The 12,731-nt window shown below is 46.1% G+C and overlaps 1 protein-coding gene across 1 annotated transcript in view; it reads left to right on the forward strand.

Moving 5' to 3' along the window:
- Positions 1–12,137: 12,137 nt before the first annotated feature.
- The window catches only part of CAPN6 (calpain 6), a 72,468-nt gene continuing 71,874 nt past the window's right edge, over positions 12,138–12,731 (forward strand). The window contains 1 exon segment of the mRNA XM_055727257.1: positions 12,138–12,304. Coding sequence (XP_055583232.1) covers positions 12,140–12,304 — 165 coding nt within the window. The 5' untranslated portion in view covers positions 12,138–12,139.

Genomic DNA, 12,731 nt, shown 5'->3' on the forward strand with positions numbered 1-12,731 from the left:
ATTGTCCCATGAAATTAAGTGTATAATAGATGAATGTAGCTCTGGTGGGATGTGAGAACCTGACAGTGGAGTGTGTTAAGGTGGTGGGCAGGTTGCAGGCTTCTGTGGTAAATAGGCATGAGTGGGGCAAAGCCACCTAGACACCTTGCAGTAACAGCTCTTCCGACAGGCATGAGAACAGCTGTTGGAGCAAAGCAATCTGGAACCGGGCTGAACTGTGAAAGCAAAAAGTCCTTTGGTGTGAAGAAGACCCTGCTATTGCATCCTTCTTTGTGAAGGGAGTGTTTCCGTAAGAGTAGCTCTCCTGGATCAAGGTTGGGTGGGAAGAGAGGAACAACACTTGGTTGTAGATGGCAGAATGCTGCAGATACTGAATGAATAAAATGGGGTGGCTTTGGACCATAGCCTGTTCAAATCCTGCTGCTACCGCCAGCTTTGGGCGTTGTTCAGGCTTGTTACGATCTCGCTGGCGTTTGCCTTGTTTGGACCTCAGAGACAGGGCAGCCCCAGATTAGCTGAACCAGATGCAAATGGGAAATGTGCCACATTTACTGCTTGGGATCAAGGGTCAAGTTGCTCCCAAAGGAACAGTTTCTTGTCTGATCACTATGGTTTATTTATTCTAGTAGCCACAATTCATGCTGATACCCACTAGCATTCCTGTTTGGGACACCTCTTAACCACTTTAATAACTGTTTGGAAGTGCTGCCCGTTGCCTTGGTAAGCCCATATCCTGCTATCAAACCTGCTGACGGCCCCACAGGAAGGCAGAGCCAGAGGACACTGCTGGGTCAACACAGCCCCTCATGGTCTCTGTCAGTTGTGTAATAAATAAGCTGCCTGGTGGTAGCGGGGAGCTGTGTGCTCTCTGCAGCTGTGAGTGATTCCACATTGGACACAGCTGGCAAAGCCCTGATCGGGCCACGTGCTGCAGCCTGGCCTGTGCAGCCTTGGGAAGGCTAGCGTGCTGCAGCGGGGTGAGGAGTGGTGCCTGTGGCTGGGCTTGAGGGGTGTTGGAGTTGCTTGTGGATGCAGGGTTGGGCAGACGGGAAGGTGTCCCCTTGTAGGGAAGGGCATGTATTTATGGAGTTATGGGTGGGTTCTGAGCATAGGGGCAGAGCTACGTGCTGAATGTACAGACCTGTGGGAACCACTGCCTTGAGAAGGAGCAAGTTCTGTTGTTTACTTGCGCTGTGCTGTGCCCCTACACAGAGGACCAGCTCTAGGCTCTCATTTGCCTGCTGAGGGTGCCTTGCTGATGTTTGGAAAACAGCAAGCCCAGAGAAGGGGAGAGTGTGGTGGGGCACTGCTCTAGGGGTGTTAGCAGGCTGTGCAAGATAGCAATGGGGAAATTAGGGACTCCTGGAGATGCAACACAGTCACTGACGTCAACTGGCCTAGAGGAGCATGCGATGATGATACTCAGGACAACTCCAACAGGGAGGCTAAAGGCTGCTGGGAACATCCAAGGATTTCAGGTACTGTGTTGGAAGGTCAAACTGTCCACAATAAGTGAGACCTCTTTCCAGACCACGGCAGTGCATGTGAGTGTGTAGTAGTGCGTGTGTGTGTAATAGTGCATGTGAGTGTGTAGTAGTGCATGTGAGCATGTCTGTCTGAATGCTTTGTCATAGTCCTGCTGAATTACAGGTTTTTTGTGCTATGGTTCTGCAGTGAGACCAGAGCAGTCTGATTGTCCCTTGGCAGTCTCGCTGCCTATCTAAAGGAATTCCTGTTTCTGACAAGACTTCCTGCAAGAGTTCCTCCTTAGCCCAGACAAATTGCATACAATTCTTGGATTACACCACCAGATTTAATACTCATATGAAAAAGTTCATGTGGTTTTGTTCCACATTGGATCAAAGGCATGTGCTGTGAGAGCACATCTATATAAGCTGTGAAAATTTATTATCAGCTTGCAAAAAGTAGAATTTTGTTGTACTCACGTGGGATTTGTCACGTTCTTCCCTCAACTGTGCAAATGAATCGCAGTGTGCATGGTGTGTATATAGGCAGACGTCAGCTTTTTATTATGACTTAAATTCTAGTCTACTTGCTCAATCATGAATTGAAAACACATGGCTTTAGTATGTTGGGCTTTTTTACTCATTAAATGTTAAAGCTACAGTGGTGGCTTCCAGGGACTTTCTGTCTGAATTTCAGCATGCCTTGGAAAGTCGGACAAGTGCTTTATAAGAGAGCAAACAGTCCTGCGGCGAACATTGCAGTACAGAAATTTATGATATTGCTTAACACTTCATCTTCAGAGTGTATTCCGGATGTAGCTCGTCCCCTGAGACCCAAATGCCTTCAGGCAAATCGGAGACTTGCTGAATGGCAAGGTTTGAGAGAGGGAGTGGACCTATTTGTAAACTTGGACCAGTTGTGCTAAAATAAGGAGGATTAAATGGAGGAAGCAAATTGGGGGGAGTATTTAAGACTAGTGGTACAAATGAAATTTTGTAATGTGTTCTGAAATGGTGCTTGTTCAAAAATAGGACTACATTTACTAAAGTATCAATAAAACCCACATAATGGTAAAATAAAGGTATTATAATCCTCAAATGAGAAAAATTTCATGTCAGACTAGTCCAGATGTTTAGGATTTACCCAAAAGGGAATTGGGGCTGCATGGAGTACGGAATAGTTTGTTTGACAAACCCCGTTTCTTAAGAATTTATTTTTGCCCTCTTTTTTTTGTTTTTTGTTTTCCCCACAGCACAGATAAATGTATTGTTTTCCAAGTTCTACCCTATGTCATTACCCCTGTGAAGCGATATTATCTTCCTTTACTTGCACAGGGAGAGGGGCAAGGCAGGATGAGTGCTTGCATGAGGATGGGCAGGTTCATGGAGGATCAGAGATTAAGCTGGTTTGCAGTGGTGCAGAGCCCGGGAGCAGCTCAGCCTCCTTGGGGCTGGGGACCTCTGGAGTCTCTTCTGTGGCTCTCCCTGATATGGCTTTTTCCTCATTCAGGTTGTTTTCTCCTCTACAAGTGAAATGGGAGCAACAAAACTGGGCAGTTGTAGACTGTGAACAGTCAGGCCAGGAGAAAGTGCCCAGCAGCATGCGAGAGCCATCCCTGGGGCTGCTACAGGCTCACCGCAGTGCTCAGTCAAGGGCACAAAGCCACCCGTTGCGTTTGCCTGCATCTTCTGATCTGCGTGACCCCATCTGGCTGCAGGTCCCGCAGAAGCCATGTGTGATTCTTCCCTGCGGCCTGGCCAGGCCGTTATCGGAAGGGACGAACTGGGGCGGAGGCATTGACACTGGCTTTATGCAAGTCAGGAGCAGTGTGCAGCCTAATAAGGAATTTTATTTTTTTTTTCATGATGCACATTAATCTGCCCTGTTTTCCATACAAAAAAAAATGCCTGCAGCTCTTGCCAAACAGCCTTGCCTCATCTCCTTCTTTAAAAGTTTGTTCGTAGTTAGAGCTGCAGTCGTAGCTAACACGGTTTACCGGGAGTAAAGAAAGCTCTGCGTTTCGGGTCAGCTCGGGAGCTTTCCTGGTGTCCCTGTGACTCACCACTGGAAGGGTCATCCCGAAACACACCCCCCTGGTGATGTGATCTTGGTACAGCCCAAAGAGTCCCAGGTTGAGAAGCACAGGGGATCTTTGTTTGCAGGAGTCAGTTTGGAGTTTGATGTGCTCAGAGCAGGGACAACCCTCGGCCAGGTAAGTGCCAGAGGTAGCCTGTAAACCGCTGTTTACTTGATTTGCGCCCTTCTCACCCCGGGAAAACTCTGTATTACTACTCATGAGCCCTTCAGCCGGCACAGTGAGAAAATACTGTTGTCTACTGCAGTAATGTACATTTCTTTCATCAAGTTGCATCTCGACTGTATGCTAACTCTGAGCCAAGCACTCACTGTGAATTATTGCAAAAGCGTGGTTGCTCTCGTTTCTACTGGGATAACCAGTCTAACGCTAGTCTTCTCTCTGCAGGCATCATTTAGCAGTTACACTGAGTAAAGGGGCCAGGCTGATAAAGTGCGATTTGATCTCAGTGCTCATACAGTTCAATTCTTCACACTGTGCCTAATATTCCAAAATACTGTCAGTTCTTGCTGTGGATTCTTTCATTGTGAAATTCAAGTGGGTATTTACATTTTTTTTGCCGTTGTTGTTGTGAAGGAGAGATTTTTATACTATGTCTAAAGTAATAGATAAGTGGATACATAAAGTAGTGGCCTAATAGGGGGTTACCTATTAACTTTTATGAAAAGGCAGAATGGAGAGATACTGGAATTCTGAAGAAAGTAGTTTCCTGTGGTTTCAGCACAAAAGCTTAGCTTGAATGAATCAACTGACATTGCTGTTAGCATTTTCTTCAGAGCTTGTTATAGACCTCTTGACTTATATTAATGTTAATTGTAACAATTGGCATTTACCACACTAACTTTTTTTTTTTTAATTTCAAAACTGGAATTGTACCTCTTTGTACTTAGCTTCAGATCTGTCTGCTCTTGAGACTATAGTGGAAGCCACTGAGGATCAAGTTGGTTTTTTTGAGTATGCAGACACCTGAGCAATTTGGAAAGTCCTGTCTGCCTGCATATCCTTAAAAACGTGTCCCCTAGCCACTTTGTGTCCTTGCTAAAAAGAGAGATTGGTTTAACTAAAGGGTCAAGCTGTACAAAGACTGGATGCTGTGCAATATATGCAGCCCGAAAGAGGAATCCTTCCACTAGAAAAACAAAGTGGCAGCATAAAATGAGCAAGTGGCAATTGCTGTCCTGAAGCAGAAATGGCCACCCAGAGTAGTTGCTTCTGAAGCCTGTTGAAAAGTGAGTGCATGCTCACAGTGCTGGTGCATGGTTGTTTAGAAAAACATTTTAATCTTGCTTGTCAGCTGCAGGCAGATGTGCACGTGTTGATCTGTATTGCCATATATTCATCCTTGTACTGTCACCCTGGCTGGTCCAGGAGTCGGAGACCCTCAGGATCCAGATGTGTGGAGGGGTTTGAATTTCTGAATGCTGGCTGAGATCTAGCAAGGGACTTGAGCATCTGCAGTGGGGATGGAGGGAAAACACTGGGAGCTTACGGCTAAGGTGTAGTCTAAAAAGCTTGAGTCAAGCTACTGTTTAATGCCTAAACTGTTAAGTGCCGCATATGCCTATAGCTTGTGGACTTCGTGTGTCCTTAACTTGGTACGTGCTCAGTACAGCAGAGCTGCTCAGTGCACTGTGGCTTTCCAGATGTGGCTGACAAACAAGCTGTGCCTCTGGCTGGTTCCCTCAGGTCTTGGCGCACGAGGCCTTCCAGCCATTTGCTTGTTGCATGTGGGACAGGACCAAGAGACACACAAAACTCGGGTGCAAAACACCCCAGTTTTCTAGTTCAGTTGAAGGCAGCAGGGTAGCATGTGCTGCTTTTTGACAGCAGTAGCCTCTGCTTGAGAGCACTTGCCCAGAAGTGTTCCGTGTTTGGTGTGAACAGAGTCACTCTGCTGGGGTCCCCTTGGGAGACTGACCTTGGCACCCAGCCGCAGCCCTTCCCCGTCGGGCACACCTGCAGCGGGGGGAGGTGGACTGGGAGGGTGGCTCGGCTCGGCTCAGCTCCTGGTAGCCTTGTTCTTACAGCATTTAGTTGAACTGAAGGAAAGGAGCCCTGGGGGCTTGTTTCAGCTGGCAGTGATCTTTAAACATTTTAGCTGTTGAAGGTTTCACCTGAAAACTGATCAGGTGAAGGCAAAAGTCTGCCCTGCTGGTGACCCCGTTCCTTTTAAAACTTTTGCTTTTGCCCAATGGGAGAGAGAAAATTGTTAAAAGCTATTTCACAGGCAGCTACACTGGGATATACTCTCAGAAAAGGCAAAGAGGGGAGAGAGGGAGTAAAACCAGAGTTTATCTTCTCTGAGTGTGTTCTCTCAGGGCTTTTGAGTGATTTTGACTGTGAAATCAGCATTGTACCTCTAAGTAATCCTATACATGCATGCGTGTTGATTTTGCTCATTCTCAAGTTGAAAAAATCTCACGCACCCCTGGCCATCAGCCCTATAAATTTGCTTCTGCTCATGCCAGATGGAGTCCTACCCCTTTGGCATAATCACCTGTAAGTGCAGCTTTTCTCAGGTGCTGTTTGCTCCACCTGTCCAGCCCCAGCACCATCAGTGTGTGCCCCTGAACGCTGGAGCAGCTGTGTTTCTTCCTGTGGGATGGGGGGGCTGCAGCATGCAGCTAGCCAGCACCTCACCCCCCAAAGGGCTGCAGAGCCCTGACTCCAGCACTCCTTCCCTGAAGGGCCAGAACGGGCTTGCATCTTACCTCACCAGGAACGGACTAGAAGAGAGGTGAGAGAGAGAACAGACTAGGAAAATCAATGACGGGGTTCCTGGTGGAGCTCCTGCTTGGCTCCTGGGCTTATGGGGGGGGCAGGCTTGGTCCTGAACTGCTACCCACCCTCCTGAGTCCTCTTGCTTGGACACAGGCTTTGCAGTACAAACTGCATTCTGGCTCCCAGCTGAAGTGTCTCTGTCCCAGTAAGACCTGAAAGAAAAGCCTAGTAAAGCACTGTGATGTTGCAGTACGAGTGTTGTGATTAATTTTATTGTAGTAAAGCTTTGGTTTGTAGCCAGATGATTCTGCCAGTCCTTGATGCTGTCCATGAAAGCAATATGGCCAGTCCTGTTCCTGGTGTCTTGTTAGTCTCCCCTGTGTTTCTGCTCAGAAGTGGTAGGATGTGGGCAGATATTCTCAGACAAAAATATGTGAGTTTTCCTCTCTCAGTTGTAGTGCTAAGTATGGCAAAACTGCACAGCAGGACAATGTTGGCACCTTTCTGTTTCTATGAGAAGACAAATGCTTGTGTCTCCTTCCCTTGGCCAATCCTTGAGCTGAGCTAGACAGAGAAACCTTTACATGTGCCTGTTAAAGTACTGAGTTACAGGCCATAAAACAGTCAGATTAACCTTATTTTGTTCAAAAAATCCCAAAGCTGGATGAAAGAAGGGCTAAAGCTGCACAGTCATGGTATCCCTAGAGCCCAGAGCATACAATACAACTTGGTATTTCATCCAGGCCAGGATGGGAGAGTATTGCCATCCAAAACAACTGAGAAGCCCTGGGACCATGGTCATTAATACTGGACCGGGTGCTATTAAATTATCCTGTGCAGCAAATTTGATCCAAATTGAATACACTCTTACTAATGCAATTGCATATCTACACGATACAGATTTAATACTGACTTTGTACTTTTATATTGGCTTATGCAGAAGAAGAGAGGATACCCGATCCAGCATAAAGACTCCCAGTGCAGTAAGCATGTTGAACTGTTTAGAGAATTTGGATGAGTAAATTTCTCCAGTAACAATGCTCTGTGTTATGGGCACTCATGCTTCTGATGCATCGGTAGCAGTGGAACAGCCAAGATCACAAAACCACAGCATATGTGAAGTGGAAACTTTTCAACTGCTTTAAATTCCCCCGCATTCTTAATACAAATTTGCAAAGTCACTGCTTTGCAAGGACCTGTGATCATTCTGCACAAAAAGAGAAGGCAATAACCTTTTCCAGCTGGAGCCCTGGAAGTGCCTTTAATTAGTTTTACAGAAAATGAGTTCAGAGTAATTTAAAGCTTTTGGCTGCAGGGCTGCTTTTTTGGAAGCACTCACTGATTTGATTGCTCTGAAGCAAGCTATGAGTTTGAAGAAAGAGATACTTGGAAAAATACTAAACTATGTTTGCTAACAGTTAAATACTTGAGTCCTTGTTTTGCTTTTACAGTCCAAACAGTGGCTTTGAGGTTTGGTGATGTCAGTACTGAAAGAACAGTTTAGGGTTAGGAGGGTTTTGTGCATTGTCAGGACTGGTGCACAACTGCAGTTAAAAAAAAAAAAAGAGAAACCCAAGGACCAGGTGTTGGTTGTTGTTATTATTGGTAAGGCTACTGTTTGCATGAAACAAAAGCAAGCTTGGTACCTGCAAATGGATAATAATCTTAAAACAGGGATGCTGCCCCAAGATACGGCATATGCTGTGTGTATCCCTTCTGGCATCCCTCCGTGGTCTTCCTGGAACAGCAGGAATGCAATCCTGAGGCTGGGGTGTGCCTGAGCTTGGGCAGTTTCATCTCAGGATCCACTTACTGGAAGGGAAGGAACAGTTTCATGTGCAAACTGTGTTCAGCTGCGGCCTTAAATACTGCCCGAAATGCACTTTGCCCTCTTAGTCCTGGTGTTGTGCATGGAAATTCCCAAGTCCTGCAACTGGAACAGAGGAGCGGGATGCGTGGTAAAATTTATGTTGTTACAACACACCAAACTTCTCCCTTGAAGAGGAGTTTCACTTAGAACAGAGGGCTCGCTGCAGCTGCTTGGCAGTGTTTGCTTTGGGGAGTGAAAGCGCTGGGTTTTGTTAAGGCAAACGCAGCTCTGCCGTCCCTGTGCCCCTCCTGTGGGGATGGGAGCGGGAGGGATGCTTTTGCCTGCAAGCTGGCTCACTGCTGCGGAGTGCAGTTGGCTTAAGAGCCGCCGTAACTTCTCTCTTAAACTTGTTACCCTGCGTGTTGCTTAGTTAATCAGTAACAAAAACGGGCTGAGATGACTTCTGTTAGTTTTTGTGTGCTTATTGCATGAATTTAATGGTAGTGATGGTGTAATTTTCCTTTACTCGCCTGTTTGGATGGTTAGTCCATCGTGTTTGTTGTGGATCTTCTGTGTAGCAGCTGGGAAGAGAAAGGTTAAGACAGGAAAATATAAGTGTAAATAAATACCGTTGGGTAGTGGAAATAATACTTGACACTCATCTTAATGCTCTGGTGAAGAACTGGATTTGAAGTGAATGTCCCTTTAATTTAAGGCTGCTAATAGTGCCAGGAGCTGGTGTTTGCCACTGTGTTGAATGTGACTTAGCTGTACTCTGGCTGGCTGTGACAGGGGAAAGCATCTCTGAGTATTAACTGTAAGTAAAGATGTCATGCTTCTCCTGTCAGGCTGAGGAGGGGACCCTGCGAGTGGACCCTGACTGAAAAGGGGACCTGCACTGCCTTGTCTTCACTGTTCTGCTGAAATCCTTTTTCGAATCAAAATAGGAATCTCAGTGGAAAAAAAGGGGGTCAGAGAAAGACTTCAAAGCTCAGTGGTTGAAAGCTGAGAGATGTGAGGCCTCCTGTACCCCTGCTGATATCAAGGGGGATTGCCATGGATTGCTATGGAAACCCTGGGGGCAGCTGTGGAGCCCTTGTGCTGCCCAGAGAGGTGAAGCACTGGGGAGCTCAGCTCAGAGGCTGGAAAAGATACAAAGCAAAACTGTAACTGTATATGGTCAGGGAAATGTAAGGGAAATCTTACAAAAATGTAAGAATGGCTGACCTGTACAGCTGTTGGGGTTTTTTTCCCCCCTTCCCCTCTCTGCTGTCCCTCCCCTGGAGCAGTCCCTTTCTCTCCACAGAGCAGCAGCAGCAGGTCTCTGAACTGCGGTGCGGTATTTTTAGGACCTTTGCTACACTGTGCATAGCATGACAGCGCAGGGAGCCCTGGGAAGAGCGGCGGCCAAGCCGTGCTTGGCGTTCTCTCCGCGCTGCCTGTACCTCCTGTCAGCTGGGCCCGAGGTAAAGCTGTTGGGTGCGGAGCGGTGGGAGCTGTGCTGTTGTGTACTGTGAGCTCAAGAACGGAGGTGGGAGTATGGTTCCTAGTTTGGAAGCTTCGAGGTTCAGCTGAGTGTCAAAAAACGGGAGCTGCTTCCAAAACAAACCTTGGAGTGGGAACCAGGTGCCTGCTGTCTGCCTCAGCCAGGTTAGGCCATATCCTGGTAGATGAACACCCCAGGAGAGGAGGGGGCTTGGCTGGGCTCCTCCATCCTCAGTGCTCAAACCACTAGGCTATTTTCTAGAAACTGCATTGACGTTCTTTACTGTGAACTCTTCAACAAGAAAAAGAGACTTCTGTTGTGTTTTGAAAGGGTGGGTTTGAGCTCCTACTAGTTCTCTAGATGGTGATGGGACTTGGGTTCAGCTCCAGAGCTCGGTGTCCGCTGGGCAGATGGCAACCGGTCCCTTTCCGAAACACGCGCCCAGTCATTTTCTCAGGATGGCACAGGGATCCGGGAGAGGGACAGGTTACCAGCCTGGCTGGAGACGCTGCCTTCTTGTTAGTGTTCCCCTTGGCGAGTACTGCCTCAGGGAGCCCGGGCTGAGGCCGGTGGCAGCCCCATCTCCTGTGCTCTGCTTTTTGACCAATTTCTGCGCATTGCTACGAGACTGGCTGTTGTGTAATGGGGTGTTAATCCTGGAAGGACTTGCATTCCAGTCTGGCAGATAGAAGGGGAGAAGGGGTGGGGTAATGAGGTCATTAAAGACCTATCTCTGTGAATTAGGCAGTGACAGCTGAAAACCTTATCACCCAGGGGCTATTTTAAAAACAAGCGTGTCTTGCAAATAGGCGCAGTTTAGAATGTTAGTTAGCTCATGGGGAATTTTTAATAGGCGAGAATGCCACTTAGCATGAAATAATCTATATCCCACCCAAATTACCCAAACTTTTATTTTTTATTGGGTTTTTTTTTTTTGTCCTTGAGCTATCCTTGTATAGTTGAGAATTTGTTCTGCACTTGCATTTGAAGAATTGTTTGTGGGGGGAAGCAGGTCTCTTTGCCTTGTCTTGGGAGGCCATCTGCCAAGTGAGATGCCTTGTGACTTTTTTTTTTTTTTTAGGGAGATAATCAACAAGAAAATAGCCCTCAAGAAAGGGAAATTCCTAAAAATGGCATAGTATCAGTGAATTTTGGTTTAGAACAGTTAATTTCAGTGTAGGTTAGTTTTGTTGGATCTGGATAACACTGTTCACTGAGGAACCCAGTTCTGGAAGGGGGTGAGGGGAGCATGTGTGAGTGAGTTTAGTTAAAACCATCCCCAGGCTATTTTGGTCACAGTAACTTTTATTCACAAGAACAAAGACCATGGTAAATTTGGCATTTCCAAGTGTTCCTCATTACCCTTCTCTGGTTTGCCTGTTGTGCTCGCTTGCATGCCTGGAGAAGCTTGTGCCTAGCTTGGTTTAGTTTTCTGCAAATTTGTGGATCTCATCCAGTTCCTTGCTGCAAGCAGCTCAAGGAGCATGAACTGAGATCAGTGCAATGGGACACAGCAAGTAGGCTGCTAGGAGAGTGTGATGCCATGCTCCTTTGTTTCCATGTTTGATTCTTATGATCTGACATCAGGGTAACCTGCGTTTGTCTTTATTGCTGTAGATAACTCGAGGAAGAGGAGATACATCTCTAACCCCTGGTGGGAAAGAAAAGGAGAGGAATTGATGCACAGGAGTGTTCCAAACACAGTAAGTTCAAATACTCTCTTCGCCCCCTCTCTTGAAATAGAGGTAGCATCCCTCACATCCCTCAGACTTCAGACTATCCTGGATGATTTCTGTAGCTGGATTTCTGATTTGTAGGATGTGTTTAAGCAATTTATTTGAGCTCCATGGCTGTGACCATAAACTTACCAGGTTAAATAGTTGTGGTTCTGGGGACTAAGGCCTGAGAGCCAGTTTGGGGTTGTTGTTGTGAGGTGGTTGGTGGTGTTTGTTTGGTTTTTTTTTTAATTCTCATCAATTATTTGGAAATATTTGCTGCTTCTGGGAATTCAGTGCCTTGAAATTTAACGTAAAGTTCAAAGACAGTAATACCAGCTGAAGTATTGTCACTTAAATTAAGATGGAGAACTGTGGAAATCTGGTTTTAGTTTTCTTTAGGTGTAAGAGTTGGAGTAGATAATTAGAGCTTTAGTGGCCAGAAGAAGAAGGTAGGACAGAAAGATGGTCCAGCCCTTCACACACGGTACAGACTGAGAGCCAAGTCCCACTCTGTTACCTTCCCAGTCAATTAGACAAAGCAAAGTTCTAGTTTGGTGCCTGGTCTGGACTCTCTAATGTTTTTCCTGATAAGACTTCTGTTCAGCCAAAAATACCATCCTAATGTATAAGATGATTTGGGGTTTTTTGGTTTCCTAGTCTATTACTTAACATAATGTAATTTATGATCTGGGTTTTTTTTTTAACAGAGATCTGTAATTAATCTTGTTTAGAACAAGTGATGTGCTCTGTTGTTAAAGACCAGTGAGGGGTGCAATCTATGGACTTTAAAGAGCCTTCATAATTTGCACAAATCAATATTCATCTTATCTAGACAGAAAGATATGCCTTCCTCAGTGCAACTCTTCAGAGATCAGCAGTACCACGAGCTGAAAGGGCAGTGTATCCAGCACAGACGGCTCTTTGAAGATCCAGAGTTTCCAGCCTCGGATGAGTCCCTTTTCTATCAATCAGCGCCACCAAGGAAAGTTGAATGGAAGCGCCCAAAGGTAACTGGTGCTCTCTGTGAGGAGGTGCTGTTTGTATTGTTCCAACCCTGCCGTCTTCTCTGTGCAAACACGCGGTTATGTGAGTATATTCTCCTCCCTTTTTTCCATTTATTTCCTGTCACGGTGAATGAGACAGCAGCCCCTCTGTGTCACGCTGCTGTCTGAAATGAAAGTTACAGCTTGCTATAAAAAGACAAAAATGAAGCATTCTGTGCAGCATAATCATGCTTTTTATGGTTGATAGCTCTCTAATAACAAGCAGCACTGTGAGGTGACTCCAGCCATAGTGATGTTTAAATCAGCCCTCTATTTAATAAAGAATGCCAGTAATCAATTAGGAATACCAATAATAGATCAGTCAACACAGGAGTATATTCTGTAAATAAATTCTTCATTTCCTGGGTCAGTCTGCGGATATGTACCTGTC

The sequence above is a fragment of the Falco cherrug genome, chromosome 15, assembly GCF_023634085.1.
Source record: "Falco cherrug isolate bFalChe1 chromosome 15, bFalChe1.pri, whole genome shotgun sequence".
Taxonomy (NCBI): Eukaryota; Metazoa; Chordata; class Aves; order Falconiformes; family Falconidae; genus Falco; species Falco cherrug.